At 33.3% G+C, this 15,908-nt stretch overlaps 1 protein-coding gene across 12 annotated transcripts in view; it reads right to left on the bottom strand.

Annotated features, from left to right (window-relative positions):
* LOC119633982 (protein sickie) overlaps window positions 1–15,908 on the bottom strand; it is a 320,882-nt gene that overhangs the window by 17,091 nt on the left and 287,883 nt on the right. For 3 of the 12 annotated variants that reach the window (XM_038027867.1, XM_038027870.1, XM_038027871.1), the window contains exon 2: window positions 9,941–11,728. The exons of 8 other annotated variants lie outside the window; for them this stretch is intronic. In XM_038027867.1, the coding sequence (XP_037883795.1) occupies window positions 9,941–11,563 (1,623 nt within the window). In that variant the 5' untranslated portion in view covers window positions 11,564–11,728. Of the gene's footprint in view, window positions 1–9,940; window positions 12,430–15,908 lie in introns of those variants that run through there. One more of the 12 variants, XM_038027869.1, reaches the window with a different exon arrangement.

The raw sequence follows: 15,908 nt of genomic DNA, 5'->3' as shown, positions 1-15,908 counted from the left end.
AATTCGATATTAGACCAGATCGGCACTTTTGTTTCGAAAAATAAAGAAAAATATGTTCTTTTGCTCGTTCCTTACAAAGAAAAACAGTCTAACCGGTAAAAATTTGCATTTATTTTCCTGTACAAAAATGCAAAAATTGGCCGCCTAATACTGCAGAATATTGAAGTTACATTCCTTCGTCAAAACGTTTGCAGCAACCATGTTTGTCAGTCCGTCTGTTCGTCTGTTAGTTACTTGCATCAGTAAACGTATTCTACAAAAATAGAAAAGATCGCTCCAATATTATAGAGTAAGTCATTTTAGTTTTCTCTTTTTTTTTCGGAATAACGGTAATGAGTATAAAAGAGTCGATCGTAGCTGAACGTAACTTTCTTACTTGCTGTGTTTTTTTGGAAATATTTTCCTTTAAGCTAGTAGCAATTTAAACAGGTTTTCCTTTTTCGACTTTCTTCTTAAAGAAAAGAAAAATCAACGTAACGTTCGAAAAGAACAAAGAATATGAAAAATTATTTAACTAAGACTGATTTTTCATTAAACCCACAAAGTTTACACACGTAGATACATATACATCATGGCTACGTTAACAAAATAACAAAGCATAACATAATAAAATATAAGGTGGCATACGATCGCTACTGCATGCCATAGCAGTTACATTCGATTGCTCTGTTCTTCAATTGTTGAGGGATATTTAAAACGAAGGGGCTTCCCTCGCTGTGCCTCTACGTTAAAATATCATATTCTTCAACCAAAACATGTTTTACAACTTTGTATACAACGAATATATTATTACTATTATTTTTTTTTTTTGAAAAACCACAGCAACGGCAATGCGGTGTATAAGGAATTAATAAATCTTATAATCTTATAGCTAAGAGCTGGCATCGAATCCCTTAGGAAATCAAAGACTGAAAAAAAAAAAATCAAAGAGAAGAAAAATAAATAAGCGATTATATGTTTTGATTGGTTTTTTTGTTTTTAAGTGGAATGAAAAAACTAAAGCGAAAACTAAAAAAAAAAAAAAAAAAACTAAGGGAACATTGTGCACAAAGAGTCCATTGTGCAGTTTATTTGCACATATAAATTAACCTTCTTTATAAAATTGACAAAATAATTAATGCATTATTTATTAAGTGTTATATATAGCAATAAAAAAGAGATATTTATAGCTTTTATAGATCCACGTACACAAGTAGATAGATGTCTGCTTCGCAAAAACTTTCGACGTCTTTTTCCCGTTTCTGAAAATTGCATTTTTAATTTAATGTGGGCATAAGACAAGTCACAGCTCATATCGTTTTTTTTTTTTTTTCACATCCTAATTAATAATTTCAAATAATATAGTGCGGACTCTATATCGGCGTAGGAGTAGAGGTAAGAAATCCAATCTCGACACATGATCGATGATTAGGGTATTTGTACGTAGTTAGGGCAGGATCAGTTCATAGTTGACAAGATAGAAAATAAGATACATGATGGAATGGATAGGCTTGCAGTATTCGAAATGCTTCAGCTGAAATTAAACGGAAGGAGCGACTGCCATTTGCGTTCTTATCAATCGAGTCGCTAAATAGGACAGGATCTCGTAAGCGACTTAATTTGGCTGGATCTTATTGACTAGATCTAACTTACTTTGTTATAGAACTGGCAGACGTTCGGGAAAGAATTTTTTTGGTTTAAAGGTTGTTTGAATAAAGAGATAATTGAGGGAATTGTATAAAGAAAGTCGTAAAGGTTAGGTAGTAATCCACGCGATGTAGTAAAATTATCCATAAAATTGGACAAATTGTCAAAAGGGAATCTGTATAGGAGAACGTAAACCATTATTGGTTAGTCATAAGCAGAATCCATATACACATATATATATACAATAAAGAATAAGAATATTTTAGTAAGCAAACTACTCCTTGTCCTCATTATTTCTGCGGTAAGATTTATTATATCGAAAGGTTAGCAAAAGCTGCTTTAAAATTATTTGTGTTAATAATCGTAACTGATTTCAATAAAAAATCTTGAAAAGATTTTCTTCGAAATGGTTGTTAAGAAATGAATTGATCATTAAGTTATTACTTGAAGAGTAACTATGTTTGCCTCGGTGCTTTTATGTGGCAAGGAAAAAGTTCGTCGCGCTTCTTTCAAAATTCAAATGCATTTTTCCTTTAATTTTATATGAATTTTACTACACCGAATACGTGACATTTTGTTCGATACCTTTCGCGGTTTTCTGGAAAAGCCACGGCAATTTTTTGTCGAAAAAGTGAACAAAGTGATTTTCGCGGACCTCTTTTGCAGCCAACTTTACACCGTTATGAAGAATTCTGCCAAGAGCGAAACAATAGGCAGTGTAATAGGTCAACGTCCAGTCTGTTAGGTGAATGCATCAAATTTGCCCAACCAGTCTTTCTTAACTTTACCCGGTTCTGAAAGGTTTGCGCCGTGGCGAAAGTCAATATCTTTTTTATTGATTAATTCTTAAGAGCGCGCTTCCATCTCATTAGCGTGGCCCCGTGGAAGCCGCTCGTCGTACATAAAACCCTGCGAATATGCATCGTAGTGGATCAAGGTGTTTCCTTTTATGTTAATGTAGGCCCTACGTCAATATCTCCAAAAATAGGTCGATTTCATTCCCAGATGGAAATTCGGCCCATTACATTTTTCACAGTTAATGTATGCAGGATTTATGCGTCATGCTTTTTATTGTGTTTTGTTCGACACTGTTTCTCGGAAATAGGTGTAGTCAGTATATAGCGTAGCTTTGCAATCAGGTAAATGGTCCCGGCTTGATCGACCGATGTTTTTTCATCGTTTTTTACGAACGTTAAGGTTTAACGTTTTATCGAAATTTTTTTAGTGGAAGGGAACAAATCATTTGAATGCTGCTAACTTTGGTAAACCATTTTCCCAATAAACACCACGAATTTTTTCGCAAGCCTTCAAATCCTTATCGTTGCTTGATATTAACTCGTAAAATAATGGAACTTTTATTGAATATAGACTCATTTTCACAATGCAATTAGTTCGGGCTGAGCTAACACAGATTACCGTGTCTTTTATATTAATGATCTACACGCATCATAGTGCGTCTCGACCTGATTTGTTTCGTCAAAGTTTTACGACTTCAAATCTATTCATTGGGAAAAACGCCACGAACTTTCTCCCTTAACTTACTATATTTACTTGCAGGCACAAAAACGCATGTGTACTAAATGACTTTCTATTAAGCAAAAGTTATGCATACCGTAAGAAAATTGCTTCGTTAATGACCACGTCGCAAAAATCAGAGAAAAGTAAACAAATATATAAAGTCATTGGGTATTAGTATGTGCACGGCACGTCAGCCTAACCTGCGGCTGAAGATCAAATAATTTACAACTATATATTGACGAGTGCACAAAGTCAGCATGTATATGTACTTACAACTAACTCTCTACAAAAACACGTAGCCTAAAAAAAAAAAAAAAAATTAAAAAAATAAAAATTACGTTGCACATCCATTTATTCTGTATTACAACCATACGAAGAGAGAAGCCTTTCAACACAACATTAAGATCAATATACAGCATCTGTATGAAAGACTTCAAGACGCTTGCGTATGTTTTTTTTGTTTTTTTTTTTTTTTTATAAAAACCAGATTTTTCTTCCTTTTATTTCTGAAATGAATATATATATATATATATATACACATATATATATTCATTTTTTTCGAATTAATGTCATGAAACATCTCTCCAGAGATTAGTTTTCAACAATTTCATTATATAGCGCTTCGCATGTTGAGGATAACGAAACAGAAAACAAATTATTTAAGATTTATAAAAGCTAAGCTTTGTTTACAACCACAAAACCGTTATATATGCATTGGGGAGCATTTATCGTATCCAACCAACGTCTAAAGTAATGATGACAATGTCACTCTTCATTTTGTTAGTTGTAGGCGGGTTGATTCGCTTATTTTATCTATTTAGGCTTAAGTGATAACTTCTGCTGATCTATGCGCTGCCTTTATTTAGAAAAATGAAAATACTTTGAGATATCTTTCACGAGAATCGTCGTTACTGGAGAACTTTGCTTATTTCTTTAACTTGATCGGTATATATAAAGAATTTCAAGATAATATTTCACAGTCTTTTCAAGACAAATAAATGAATCTAACCTGGGTTTCTTACTCTACGCCTCTGATGTTTTAAATGGTAAGACAATCTGTATATACCACAAGATCTAATGCTGAATACTGAACTGGAAAAACGTTAAGAAAATTATTACATCAGTGTGTCTGTGAAATTAAAACCACCACATAAATTTTGTAGCAATGAAATGAAATCAAAATATTACGAGTTGAAAAAAATCGTAAAAATTGATTAAATAAAATGTCGATAAAATAAAACACATTTGTAAGATTAACTCAATTACTTGAACTTTGCAGCAAAATTTTAACAAAACACTTATGAAATCGTCTCTTGATATCAATGATTATTTAAGTATTGAAATAATAATAATTTTTAAACCTTATCAATACAAAAATGTCAAAAATAAACACTTAATGACCTTCACATTCCCTATGGTTCGCTTTTACTGTTTATTGATTTTTAGAAATATCAATTTAAAAATTTTTTTTTAGAAATATCACTGATAATTTGAAAATATTTGATTATAGTCTGGTACTGATATTTCCTTCTTATTCGTTCATCATTCATAATTGTTTTGCTTGCATTGATTTTACCAGTAAGTTCGTTCAAGAGTGATTTGCGCAGAGAGTTGCCTTACGAGAGTTTTTAAGATAGCTGTAATTATTAAGTGGAAATCCCTCTCCTCCTCTCAATTCGTATAATGAATATGAAGAGGGAAGGAATATGTTGAACAGCATGATCAGTTCATCTGTTGCAAAAGTTTACAGAAGCTTTACGTTCTCCGCGCATCTGTTTACCTTTTTTGTTTTTCTGCTTCTCCGTTGCTTTAGCGCTATTTGCTTTAAGTGCAGATCCGGTTGATCTTAGGATCGACAATTCTATTTCATTGTTCATCCATTATTCATTATTTTTGATTGTTGACAAACAAAATTCACATTATTTTGGTTATAAATCTTAAGACGCTATTCAACCAATTTTATCCAGTAATTATCAGATATGTTTGTACCCTACACTTGGTGCTTTTGTCTACCCTGCTTTCTCATCTTTCCTATATCATGGAAGATTCCATTGAAGCACGCGATAGGAGTCCATAGCGATTTGGTTCGCTGAGAGTTGGATGGAAAAAAAAACCTTAAGGGTAGCAAGTCCTCTATTAGGCAGTGAAGAATACATATATAATAATATATATATCATTTTCCCATTGGGGAGTGCCAGCTGCTCGCTGTACATCATACTTTGAACCAAGTCCAAGACCATCACTAGGGAAAGCTACCAACACCAACTGATGCAACTCGAAAATGAAAAATGGGAGCATTACGACAAAGGCCATGATGTGGCCATTTTTCACCATAAACAAATTCAACTCCATATAGCAAACTTCGCTCAGGAAATATTTGCAGGGCTAATGTCGAATGTCCTATCCTCTCCGTTGTTATCAGTAGGCGTTACTCTTTCCGTTCAGTAAGGCTTCAATAGGCTTGCTTCTAGAATGAAAAGACTTCAGTTGAGTCTTTCTACACAAACTCGTGTGCTGCGTGGAAGATGAGAAACGTGACGACTACGATTGTTGATCAGCACACTGAACAACGTAGCTTCTGAATTTTTTTTATAATGCCTGCTCAATTTTGCTAAAAAAAATCTATGCATGTGTGTATACGTATATGTATGCATGTACATATATATAAAATATTTTCAGTCAATGTTATCCATATTTGTCCCAAAACTAGCCAAAATTCTCCAACTGTTTCTTTTTTTCTGATCATAAAATGTACAGAATGTCAAATAAATTATAAGTTGATGTCAGCTTATTTCAAGCGAAACTTTTGTGTTAGCGACGGAGCAAAATGAACGTACGAAACCTAGTTTTTTTTTTTTCTTTTTCAATATTGTTATTGAATCTATTGCGTAAAAAAGTATAGAAAAAAAAAATGATGAAATCAAAAGAATATTTTTTACTGCACCCGTGATATATGGAATGAAATGAAATCATTGTTTTGTTGATTATGTAATCGAGACTGTCATGATGTGTGACATCTTTATTACTTTTTCAAATAAATTAAATAAAAATTTATGACACAATCTTTGTTGATGAAATATGTAAAAGGTTAAGTTAAAGGACATAGAAGGAACACTTATGAAGTTGAAATCTGACATAAGTATATTTCAGATCAATACAAGCATAGGATATCTTCTACAATCCATCTATCTACAATCGACTAATGCAAGCCAGAGCCTTTTCTATACGAGTAATGAAAAAAAAGATTTTCTCATTTATTCAAATGTCATTTAGTGAATAAGTAAACATTAATGTCGTTTAGTTTTGCGTGTTTGCGCTTAACTTGATTGATTTCACAAAATTGCAATAACGTCGACAATTTTATAGCAAAGTTATACTTTGTTATACTTCGGCAATGTCGGGCGTTAAATACCCTTAAATAAGCCCCTCGCATATTACGATGTAAACAAAGAATGATAGAGTGTGTGAATGATAGAATGTGTGACGAACAGAGAGGAAGAGCGCGAAATGGAGGAAGAGAAAGAGGGAGAGAGAGATAGAGTTAAGAATTTATTAAAAGTGCATATAAACATATAACAATTGCACCTTGTTGGCGTAAGAACGCTTATTTTTTGCAAAGACGTTTACATACCGGGTGCGTCTACGAAAAAAAAAAGTGGTCCAATCACACCCACACTTCTGCCATACATTCAATACACCGTAACTGTCTTGTCTTTCATGTAACGACTTTTTCAAAATAAGTTATTGTGTGCGAAGCGGTCGCTAACAATTGTCCCATCCAATCCGTTTCGGGATTTTGCCCCCCAAGAAAAGGCGAAGAAAATCACTCGAACTTGCTTCCTGTTAATTGAATATAAAAATTCCGGGATAGACGTCTGCATAAAACTTTCAAACATTCTATGCCGCAAGTAATGTAGGGTACAATAAAAATTAAAAAAAAAAATAAAAAAATAACAGCATTAAGTGCAATGCAAACAACTAACCAACAAGTGCACCTAGGCCAGCCAGCCACTTGGCTTAACCTGTTGATCACAACATTGTTACGAGTTAAGCTTTTTATTTTTTTTTGTTTTAAGATAACATGAATATTTCTAAAGCGTCTAAGCGGATGTTAACAAATAAAATTACAAGTAAACTGAAAATATTTTGTAAAAATAACAAAAAAAAAAAAAAACAAAAAAGGCAAAAACAATTGATTGTTGGCGGTTGAATATATGAAAGTTGTGGGGATCATGTATAAATAATATAAGAAAAGTTTTTGTCGTGTTTTTTAGGTTTGAAATTTTAATTATTTAAAGTTTTTTTTTTTTTTTTTTGAAGAAATATGCAGTATTGGCCGTAGTAGTATTTATTGATTTTTCTGACTTTGGCGGTTTGTAGGCGAGCACTTTCCCATTCCGAGAAATTGCCAAGTTCAAGCGTTTACTTTTTACAGATTTTCAGGACTCATCGACACATGGGCGAATCATTCGTATTCCGAATGTATTTTATTACTCAAATGAATTATCTCTTTGAGGTACATATCCTGTTGTTAAAGGTAAAAAGTACAGAATTATAATGCCTGTGTCTGCCCTGTCTACGAAAGTCATACACTGTTGTCAACCTCGTATGAGGTATTAAAACGAAATATTTTATAATACGCCAAATAAAAAACCTAAGAAACATTTTACATGAAATTCCGCTTTAATTTGACCCAATTTCTCTCTTTGTGTTTCTTATGCCGTCTTTTCATGGCAAGCACAACAACGCCGCCGCCGCCACCACCGTCGCTGCAAGACCAACACTACCACGCATATGTATTGTTTTTTCTTTTTTTTTTTTTGTTTGTGAGAAACGCTTCGCTTGGTAAACTGAAACGCATTTAATGTTAGATTTAATAGTTGCTGTTGTTGTTATTGTTGTTGTTGTGAAAATGCAGCTTAATGTCAGTAAAGCTATATTTTTATAACATTTTTTTTTTTTTTTATTTTATTTTTTTCAATACTCATAAATTGTACTTTTTTTCAACTATAAACGACATCATCTCATGACAATTGCGTTTGTTAAAGTTTACTTTTACGGTCTTATAAAGGTAATTTTGCGTCTAGCTTCTACATTCCATACCCCCGTTTCAGCTGTTCTCTCGTCTAGATCCTTTTAAGGTTTTTGCAATGTCAGACAGTAAAAGTTTAGACCAAATTTAGGCTATAAGATAAATAAATTTGCAAAAATAAGCTCAAGATAACGTGTGAAACTCGTATATATATTTATTTTTTTTTTGTAAAGACTGATAAACAGGTACAATGAATTGACTTGGAAACTTAAGTTGCACAAGTAAAAAGAAAAATAAATGCTCCTCAGTCTCTAGCGTAACGACGGACGAGAGTATCCGGCGATTACTCATTTTTTTTTTTTTTTTTTTTTTTTTTTTTTTTTTTTTTTTTTTTTTTTATTTGTCGAGCAATCAAATTCGCTTTCTGTTTCTCCATCGGGACATAATTACTTTTAAAAACGTTCTCGAGACAGTCTTGATTCGTTTTCGTTAACTAAATACGTCATAATGTTTGTATACTATTTCGAGATAATTAGTTTGCAAAATTTCCACCAAGATAAAAATAATTTTCAAGCGTTCGTCCAAAAATTAAATTTTCAAGAAATTTTGAAAAATTTTGTTTGTTACGTTGAATTTGAATAATTTCTTATAATAGTATTCTTGTCTATATGTTATTTACGTTTCATTTCTATTTTATTTTTTTTCTGCGTAAATACTAATCAACCGCACCTTAGGCTTACGGCAATCAAGGTGCATAGAATTAAATAAGCTAATGTTAGCTGTGATATATGCAATAAATGAATACACATATGTATATATATGTACAAATATATATATTTACTTAGTATGTATGTATGTATCATATATAGCAATTCCGCATTCAATAAATATCAAGATTTTTTCTATCTAATTATTCCATACTTCCTAGAACAATTTCTTTATTTGCTGGATAGACAGGCACCTTTGTAAATAAATGTTATTTAAATGCCATTTCATTGTAATAAAATCCATATTGATTTTATCTACGTAGTGTGAATTGGAATTTTAAATATTTTAAAGTAGGAACAAGTTTTAAAAAGAGAGAGAGCATTAGAATGTTAATTTTAGCGGTATGGACAAATTTCAAATGCCTGTAGGTTCTCATTAGAAATCTTAAGAAAATTTTATTTGCTTTGATATGAACTTCATCTCACTTGTTAATTATGAGAAATTTTAGTTGAGAGGTTTATGGTAGTCATCATATAGTCATCTCCGAGTTTGCTGCTTCGAAAATGTCAACAGTGCCGCACATGACTGAATTGTCTTAAATTTAGGAAAATATTTGCTAAAGCTGATCGAAGCAGCACAAAATTAGTATTCCACTATCAATAATGCAGCACGGCTATTATTGAATGCCGCGGAGTTTATGTATTCACTTAAATCCTAATTACCAAATATGGTTATCTATGCTACAATATAGTAGGAGCTTGCATGTATTTTGATCAGCGACATCTATTGGTGAAAGTGATAAAGTAATGCGAAGAATCAATCTACATAACGGTTAAATTCAGTGATTTTGACCTTTCTTTGTATAAAATAATAGTTTTCCATTTAATGTTATTGAGTTATTCAGTGTAAACAGACGGAAAGTCGTAAGTATTCCGCAAAGAGTCCCTCTAGCAAGTGGCAGTATCATCGAGTAACAATGTACCGACAGTTTATATTTTAAAGCTTTATAAATAAATGAAAACACTTGGAAATATTTTTTATTGTGTATATATTAACCTGTTCAGTGCTCCTTGCCGGCGTTAACGTTTGCGTTACGCTTGTAAGCATAGACGTTGTAGAGTTCATGGGCGGACATGACTGACGTTTTAAATCTTTGCGTATAGCCAACTCGTACCAAGGAATTATCGGTTTACTTCGCAATGTAGTTTGGCAGCCGATTTTGAAATCTAATGGATCCATGTATTCGGGAGCTAGTTTATTCAAATCTTCTACGGCTGCTTCAGCTGACGCATAAATATTACCCGCCGATTTATTTGCGTAATAATTATTATACAATTGATAACCGTGACTTGTTCGTGCTCCATAATAGGAGCCAGACATCATATTCAACATAGAACTCATTGGGGATTCCGTTGTTCTATGTAAACTATTACCTAAACTTTGTACTCTCATATGGCCCAGAGTGTGATAACGACGATCGACAGGGTTTTGTAGGACCGGCATGGCAGACGGCACCGCTACCAATTCAGCGTCTTGATCGATTGTAGCCAAGCTATGGCTGGTGTACGTTCTTTCCAAAATTTCAGCACTAGAACTTCGTTGAGGGGGCAAAGTCAATTGATAGCAATTGAGATGAGTTTTCGAATCGAAAGGAGTTAGTGGTGGTGTAGTTCGGCATAAATTTTGTTGCCCGTTGTTATTATAAATCTTTGGCTTGGCATATAAGCTTTCACGCCTTACTGGAGTGGGAGGAGGTTTATTTGATGTGGTTATGTACGTGGGACTTTCGCTATTACTGCGTTGAAATGGTGGCGAAGACATTAAAGTTAATGGTCTGCGAGTGTAGTGGCCGATGCTACCCATTGATGTTCTTCTTGATTTTGCCGGCGAATTCGATGACTGAGAATGTTCTGATGGTGTTCTCTGCCCAATCAACGGATATTCTTGCATTTCCAAGAGATTTTTATTAAGCGGCGAATATCCTCGTTCTGAGGACTCATCGTAAGAATTTCTTATTCCACTATCCAACCTATGCTTCGGTGATTCTGGCGCCGTATATAAGAAAATGTGTTCCTCATCAGCTGTATTATAATCAGGGCTTTTTGGTGTATTACTAGAGTGTAGAGAATCCAATGAAAATCGGGAGTTTTTCTTAAGGCTTTGATAATCCGTTGTAATGCTACCCGATCCGGTAGAACCAACTACACTGTCACGGCAACCAGCTGTCGAACTGTTGCCACCCGAAGAAGAGCTGGCATCGGACAATGGACGAAAGCTTGAATTGCTAGAAGCGTATAAAGGTTCCATATCGCTGGTAATGATAGGTGTTTTAACCGGTTTAGCCATTGAACGACTTAAGTAAATATCTTCTACGGCCGGTGGGGATTGATATAACGATTGAGACATTTCCGAATTATTTCCCAAACTATTGGAGGTTTTAAAAGGACTTTGCGAGAAGTCATTGCGCAACGATAAGGTACGTTTTCGATCATTAATTGGATTTGTTTGAGCCATCGATATATCTACTACATCGCTACTGGTTTGGCCACTAGCAGCGGCCTCTAGTTCTTTTGCCCTGATAGATAGAGAACGGGTTAGGCCACGTCCCCGTATCGTAGCGTAGCCTTCATAGAGCGGCGTAGTCGCCGGCGATGGGCGAGTACTAGTTGTGGCCGACATTTTTATGAACAAAGAAAAACTTCAGCCCCGTTATGTTGTCGTGAGCTGCAAACGCTTCGTTAAAGTCATTGAACTTACATTTTGCATTATTGTTTTTTATGATTTTCCATTTACTACAATTCCTTGTTTCTTTAACTTTAGTTTACTTAATTGTGACTAATGACACTAAGACACAAGATATGAAAAAAATAAATAAATAAAAAATACCAGAAATAGGACACACATTTTTAATATTCTAAGATGGTGGTAGCGTTTATTTGTTAAGTTTAAGTCGTTTTATATTTTTGCGATTGGCATACGCGCCACACGCAAGCGAGAAGAAGAATCATTATCATTACAGAGATCAGCATATAACACGTGGTGTCAAAACAGGCGACCAAGTTTAAAATATTTATTATATAAAACTCATTTGTTTTCACTGCAACTGTTGTTCGGGCGAATTAAAAATAAATGCCTGAGAGGGTGTTAAAGATTCGTCTTAAACTTTGCATTTATTACATCGCTTAATGCATTATACGATGATATTGTGTTTAATGAAAACAATTACTTTCAATTTTCTTAATAATTTTGTACGCAGACATTTACAAATCGTTGTTTATTTCCCGCTTTTTTTATAGGCACACACACACGCTCAGTCTTGGCAAGAGCAGACTGTTAGTGAAATTTTATATTTTCAATTAACAAATAACCCGCATACGGTTTTAGGAAGCCAACAGCGACGATGCTAGACAAATATGATTTACTTACTATAAATTGCTTGAAATCAAGAATATTCATTATTAGCCTTACAAATACACATACATGCATATGTGTAGATTAGTATCTCTATGCGTATTGATTCGTTTATTGTATTTCTTTAATTGATTATTATTATTATTATTATTATAATCAGTTTTCTTCCAAGCTTTTCGTTTTTTTGGACTACGAAGAAGTCTTCTATTTATTTCTCTGCGCGTAATTTGTTTTGTTATTGGTGTCGCATATATTTTCTATTATTTTGCGCGTTTTTCATTCAAGTGGTTTTCAAGTTAATGTTTACAGTTGTTTTGTTTTTCTTTTTTCTTTCATTTCTGTTCATTTATTTTTTGTTATATACATTTAAGCATTTATGCTTATTTATGCATTCGATTTTTTGCGCTTATCATAATTCCTTGTTTTTTTTTTTTTTTTGTTTCTATTTCAACTGACAGTTGAGTTTAAACAAATGATTTTTATTGTACACGTACATGCGTTACATGCATATAGAAACTCCCTTCTTTTCGAAATGAGTCATCATTATTATGCTTTTTGTGTGGCGAGGTTCATTTGTTTTTCAATTCTATAAAAATAAATTTTTTTACATCCACCACTAATGGAATGGGAGAATGTTCATATTGTCAAAATGTTTGCAACACCGAGAATGGTGGCGCGAGAGAGATACGCTATGAAGTATAATGTATTTAAGAGTTTCAAACTGTCCGTCTGTCCATGTGCTTGTCTGTGTAAAGCGCAAAAATAAAGGTATCGGCTTCTAATTTTGTATGGACACTGGAAATTCTAGCATGTAGCCTGACATGAAAAATGGTGCAAATCGGTCAATGAACATTCACACGATATAACATAAAGTGGTAAGACTTTGGTTTTCTAAAGCAAAACGGATGGAAATTTTCCTAGTTATTTATAAACAACAACAGAGACAACTATAAAAATTTGCAAGTTTTGTTCTATAACGCCAGCGTAAGAATGAGCAAATCAGCCACGCCCGCCCAATATAGAAGTATCTTAACCTTTGCAACGCCTTGGAAAAAAGTTCATAAACTCTTTGCATATATTGTACTATGGATCAGTAACAAATTCTGAATATGTCGAGGCACGTTTATCCGTCCGTCGGTGTATTTGCCGGTCGTAAGGGATCTTCTCACAAAAATAAAGATATCGATTTCAAATTCGGCATGAACATGGTGTCTGAGCGTTGCTTTCAAAAGCAAATAGAAGTGTATTTTGCTTATTGCTCATAAGCTTCAACAATAAATATTTGCATATTCTATTTCAATATAAAAGCTGAATATGATTTGTTTACTTGTTGATATTACTGTTAAAAACGGCAATATTATCGATTTCTTATTTCGACTGTAAAATTCAAAAATAAGTTTCAAAAGCTTCATAATCTGTGTATGTTCCCAAACAGCTTAAAATTTTGCATAGACCTTTTCGATACTGAAGTGAAGGTAGCCCACCCATATTTTACGGGCCGTGTCTTCGCTAAAAATGTCTTTGCTAAATAACTTTTTATTCCGCAATAAACAACGCACATGTAAAATAAGTGTTCGAAATTGAATAATATGAGCAAACGCGCACATATAAAACAAACTAAACCTCCAAGTATGAAAACAAAATCAAAAAAGCTGAATTATTGCCACTAAATCTCATGCAAAGTTGCAGAACAAATACTAAAAGAATGCGATGTGCAAATTATGTTATAACCAATTTGTTATAACCAGAGACATGACACGACTACAGATTTTTGATATGTCGTGAAAAATGCTAAAACCTGTCATAAAAAACCTAATTTCATTACCCTGGTCCGGCGACATCCCCTCGAATTTCGCTCCATATACACAAGACCCTAAATATGCAATAATTTGTCCTTGCATTGGTGTAACAAATTATATGCATGTTATTCAGTTATCGCCATTTTTTGTTGTTTCTTTGGAAAAATTTCAAATTGGTTTTTTTTTGGAAATTTCTTTCTCGACGTCCTTATCTCAATTTTAATGCGGCCACAAAGAAGCACTCACAGCTAAAGTGTACGGCATCCGCTAAGTGTTTTGATCAGGTACGCATATTCTTTATGGATTATGGGATTCTTATATCTATGCAAACACTTGACAAATCTAATAAACATCCTATATAGTAGGGATAAAAATGATTGATTTGTACTGCACTCCCTTTGTACACTATAATCAAAGAAAAGCATTTGTAATCGTTGCGTTCCTAGGCTGATGCTCCTCCCATTGGTGGCGAACAAAACCACTACGTTGTATTTATTCATTCAGTGAGGATACGGGCATTTAAGCTAAAAAACTTTTTACACCCTACCCCGATAAGTTTGTGCGAATGTATGTATGCAACACCGAGAAGTGGTTAAGATACGGTATCCATCCAAGCGACGATCGCTATTGGAAATGTTTCTGATCAGACTACTTTTGCGATCACTTCCATTATAAGGTCGCATTTTTGGAAAGTCAATAGGCGAATATCTGTAAACTGGTGTACGTAACTTAAGATTGGGCCGTTGCTCGCTATAGTGTTTGTTTTTTTTTCCTTAGTTCGTTTTTTAAATAATTTTCAAACATTTACTTATGATTGGTCTCGTGGTATATATTGTGAAATATTCAGTTATCGTTGTTATAACATTACATTAACGTATTTCGTGAGATAAGAAAACCATTCGAATGTTACTTTACATTGCCAGCATTTCACCACAAAACAGATTCATCTTCATAATCTGTATCGCTGCTCGTCCTCAAATTATGGCGGGATAATATATTTTAATTAAAGGTTAAGAACACAACGTGATATTCATATGCTTTAATGGTTTGAGAGAACAGGCAAAAAGTTTCTTATGCTTTCGATCGAGAGTCATATTGTGAAGTGAGTTTTAAATATTATATCAAAAGTTTGTTGGCTTTTATAAAACAAACACAATTATTATAAATTTGTTACACTTTGTATTTATGCAATGTGTGGCCTCAAGCTGTATATAGATAACAAAAAAAAAAAAATATCTCAATTTTTGTTTTTGCTATCGGAGAAGGCTTGGCCAGGTTACTCAACAATGTGTGTTGTTTATTCAAAAATGTTATCCAAAAATTTAGCATCGCTTAAATTTATGCTGAATACATTTGTCTTGTTACAGTTGTTGTAAGCTTTTTTTTTTTTTTTATCGTAAATTGAAATATGCACGACGATTCAATGAATGCATTGTGTCTTTAATGTAGGTTGTTATGTATTGCGAAAGACTAGACTTTAAATTCCGAACAATAATAACAATTAAGTAGAATTAAGTAACGAAAAATGAACAATTTAAAAAATATAAAAATAATAATAAAACCAAACTATCAGTAAAACTACACAGCTAGCTCGATATATATAATGTCTTGTAACACCCTATAGTGCTATCCTATAAGAAGTAGAGACTGAATGATTTCAACAAAATTGTGCTTCAAGTCACTCAGTGGATTTTGATGAAAGGCAGATTTTTGGTTTAGATCTCTTAAGAATTCTCTCTGAATATTTCTGATATTTTCTACCTTTGTTCAGTTCAAAAAATTATTCAAATTATCGCTTCCTCGATAAGTATTTT

The sequence above is a fragment of the Glossina fuscipes genome, unplaced genomic scaffold, assembly GCF_014805625.2.
Source record: "Glossina fuscipes isolate IAEA_lab_2018 unplaced genomic scaffold, Yale_Gfus_2 2, whole genome shotgun sequence".
In the NCBI taxonomy this organism is placed as follows: Eukaryota; Metazoa; Arthropoda; class Insecta; order Diptera; family Glossinidae; genus Glossina; species Glossina fuscipes.
The sequence above is the reverse complement of the archived record's forward strand: the minus strand, read 5'-3'. Positions and strand labels throughout refer to the sequence as shown.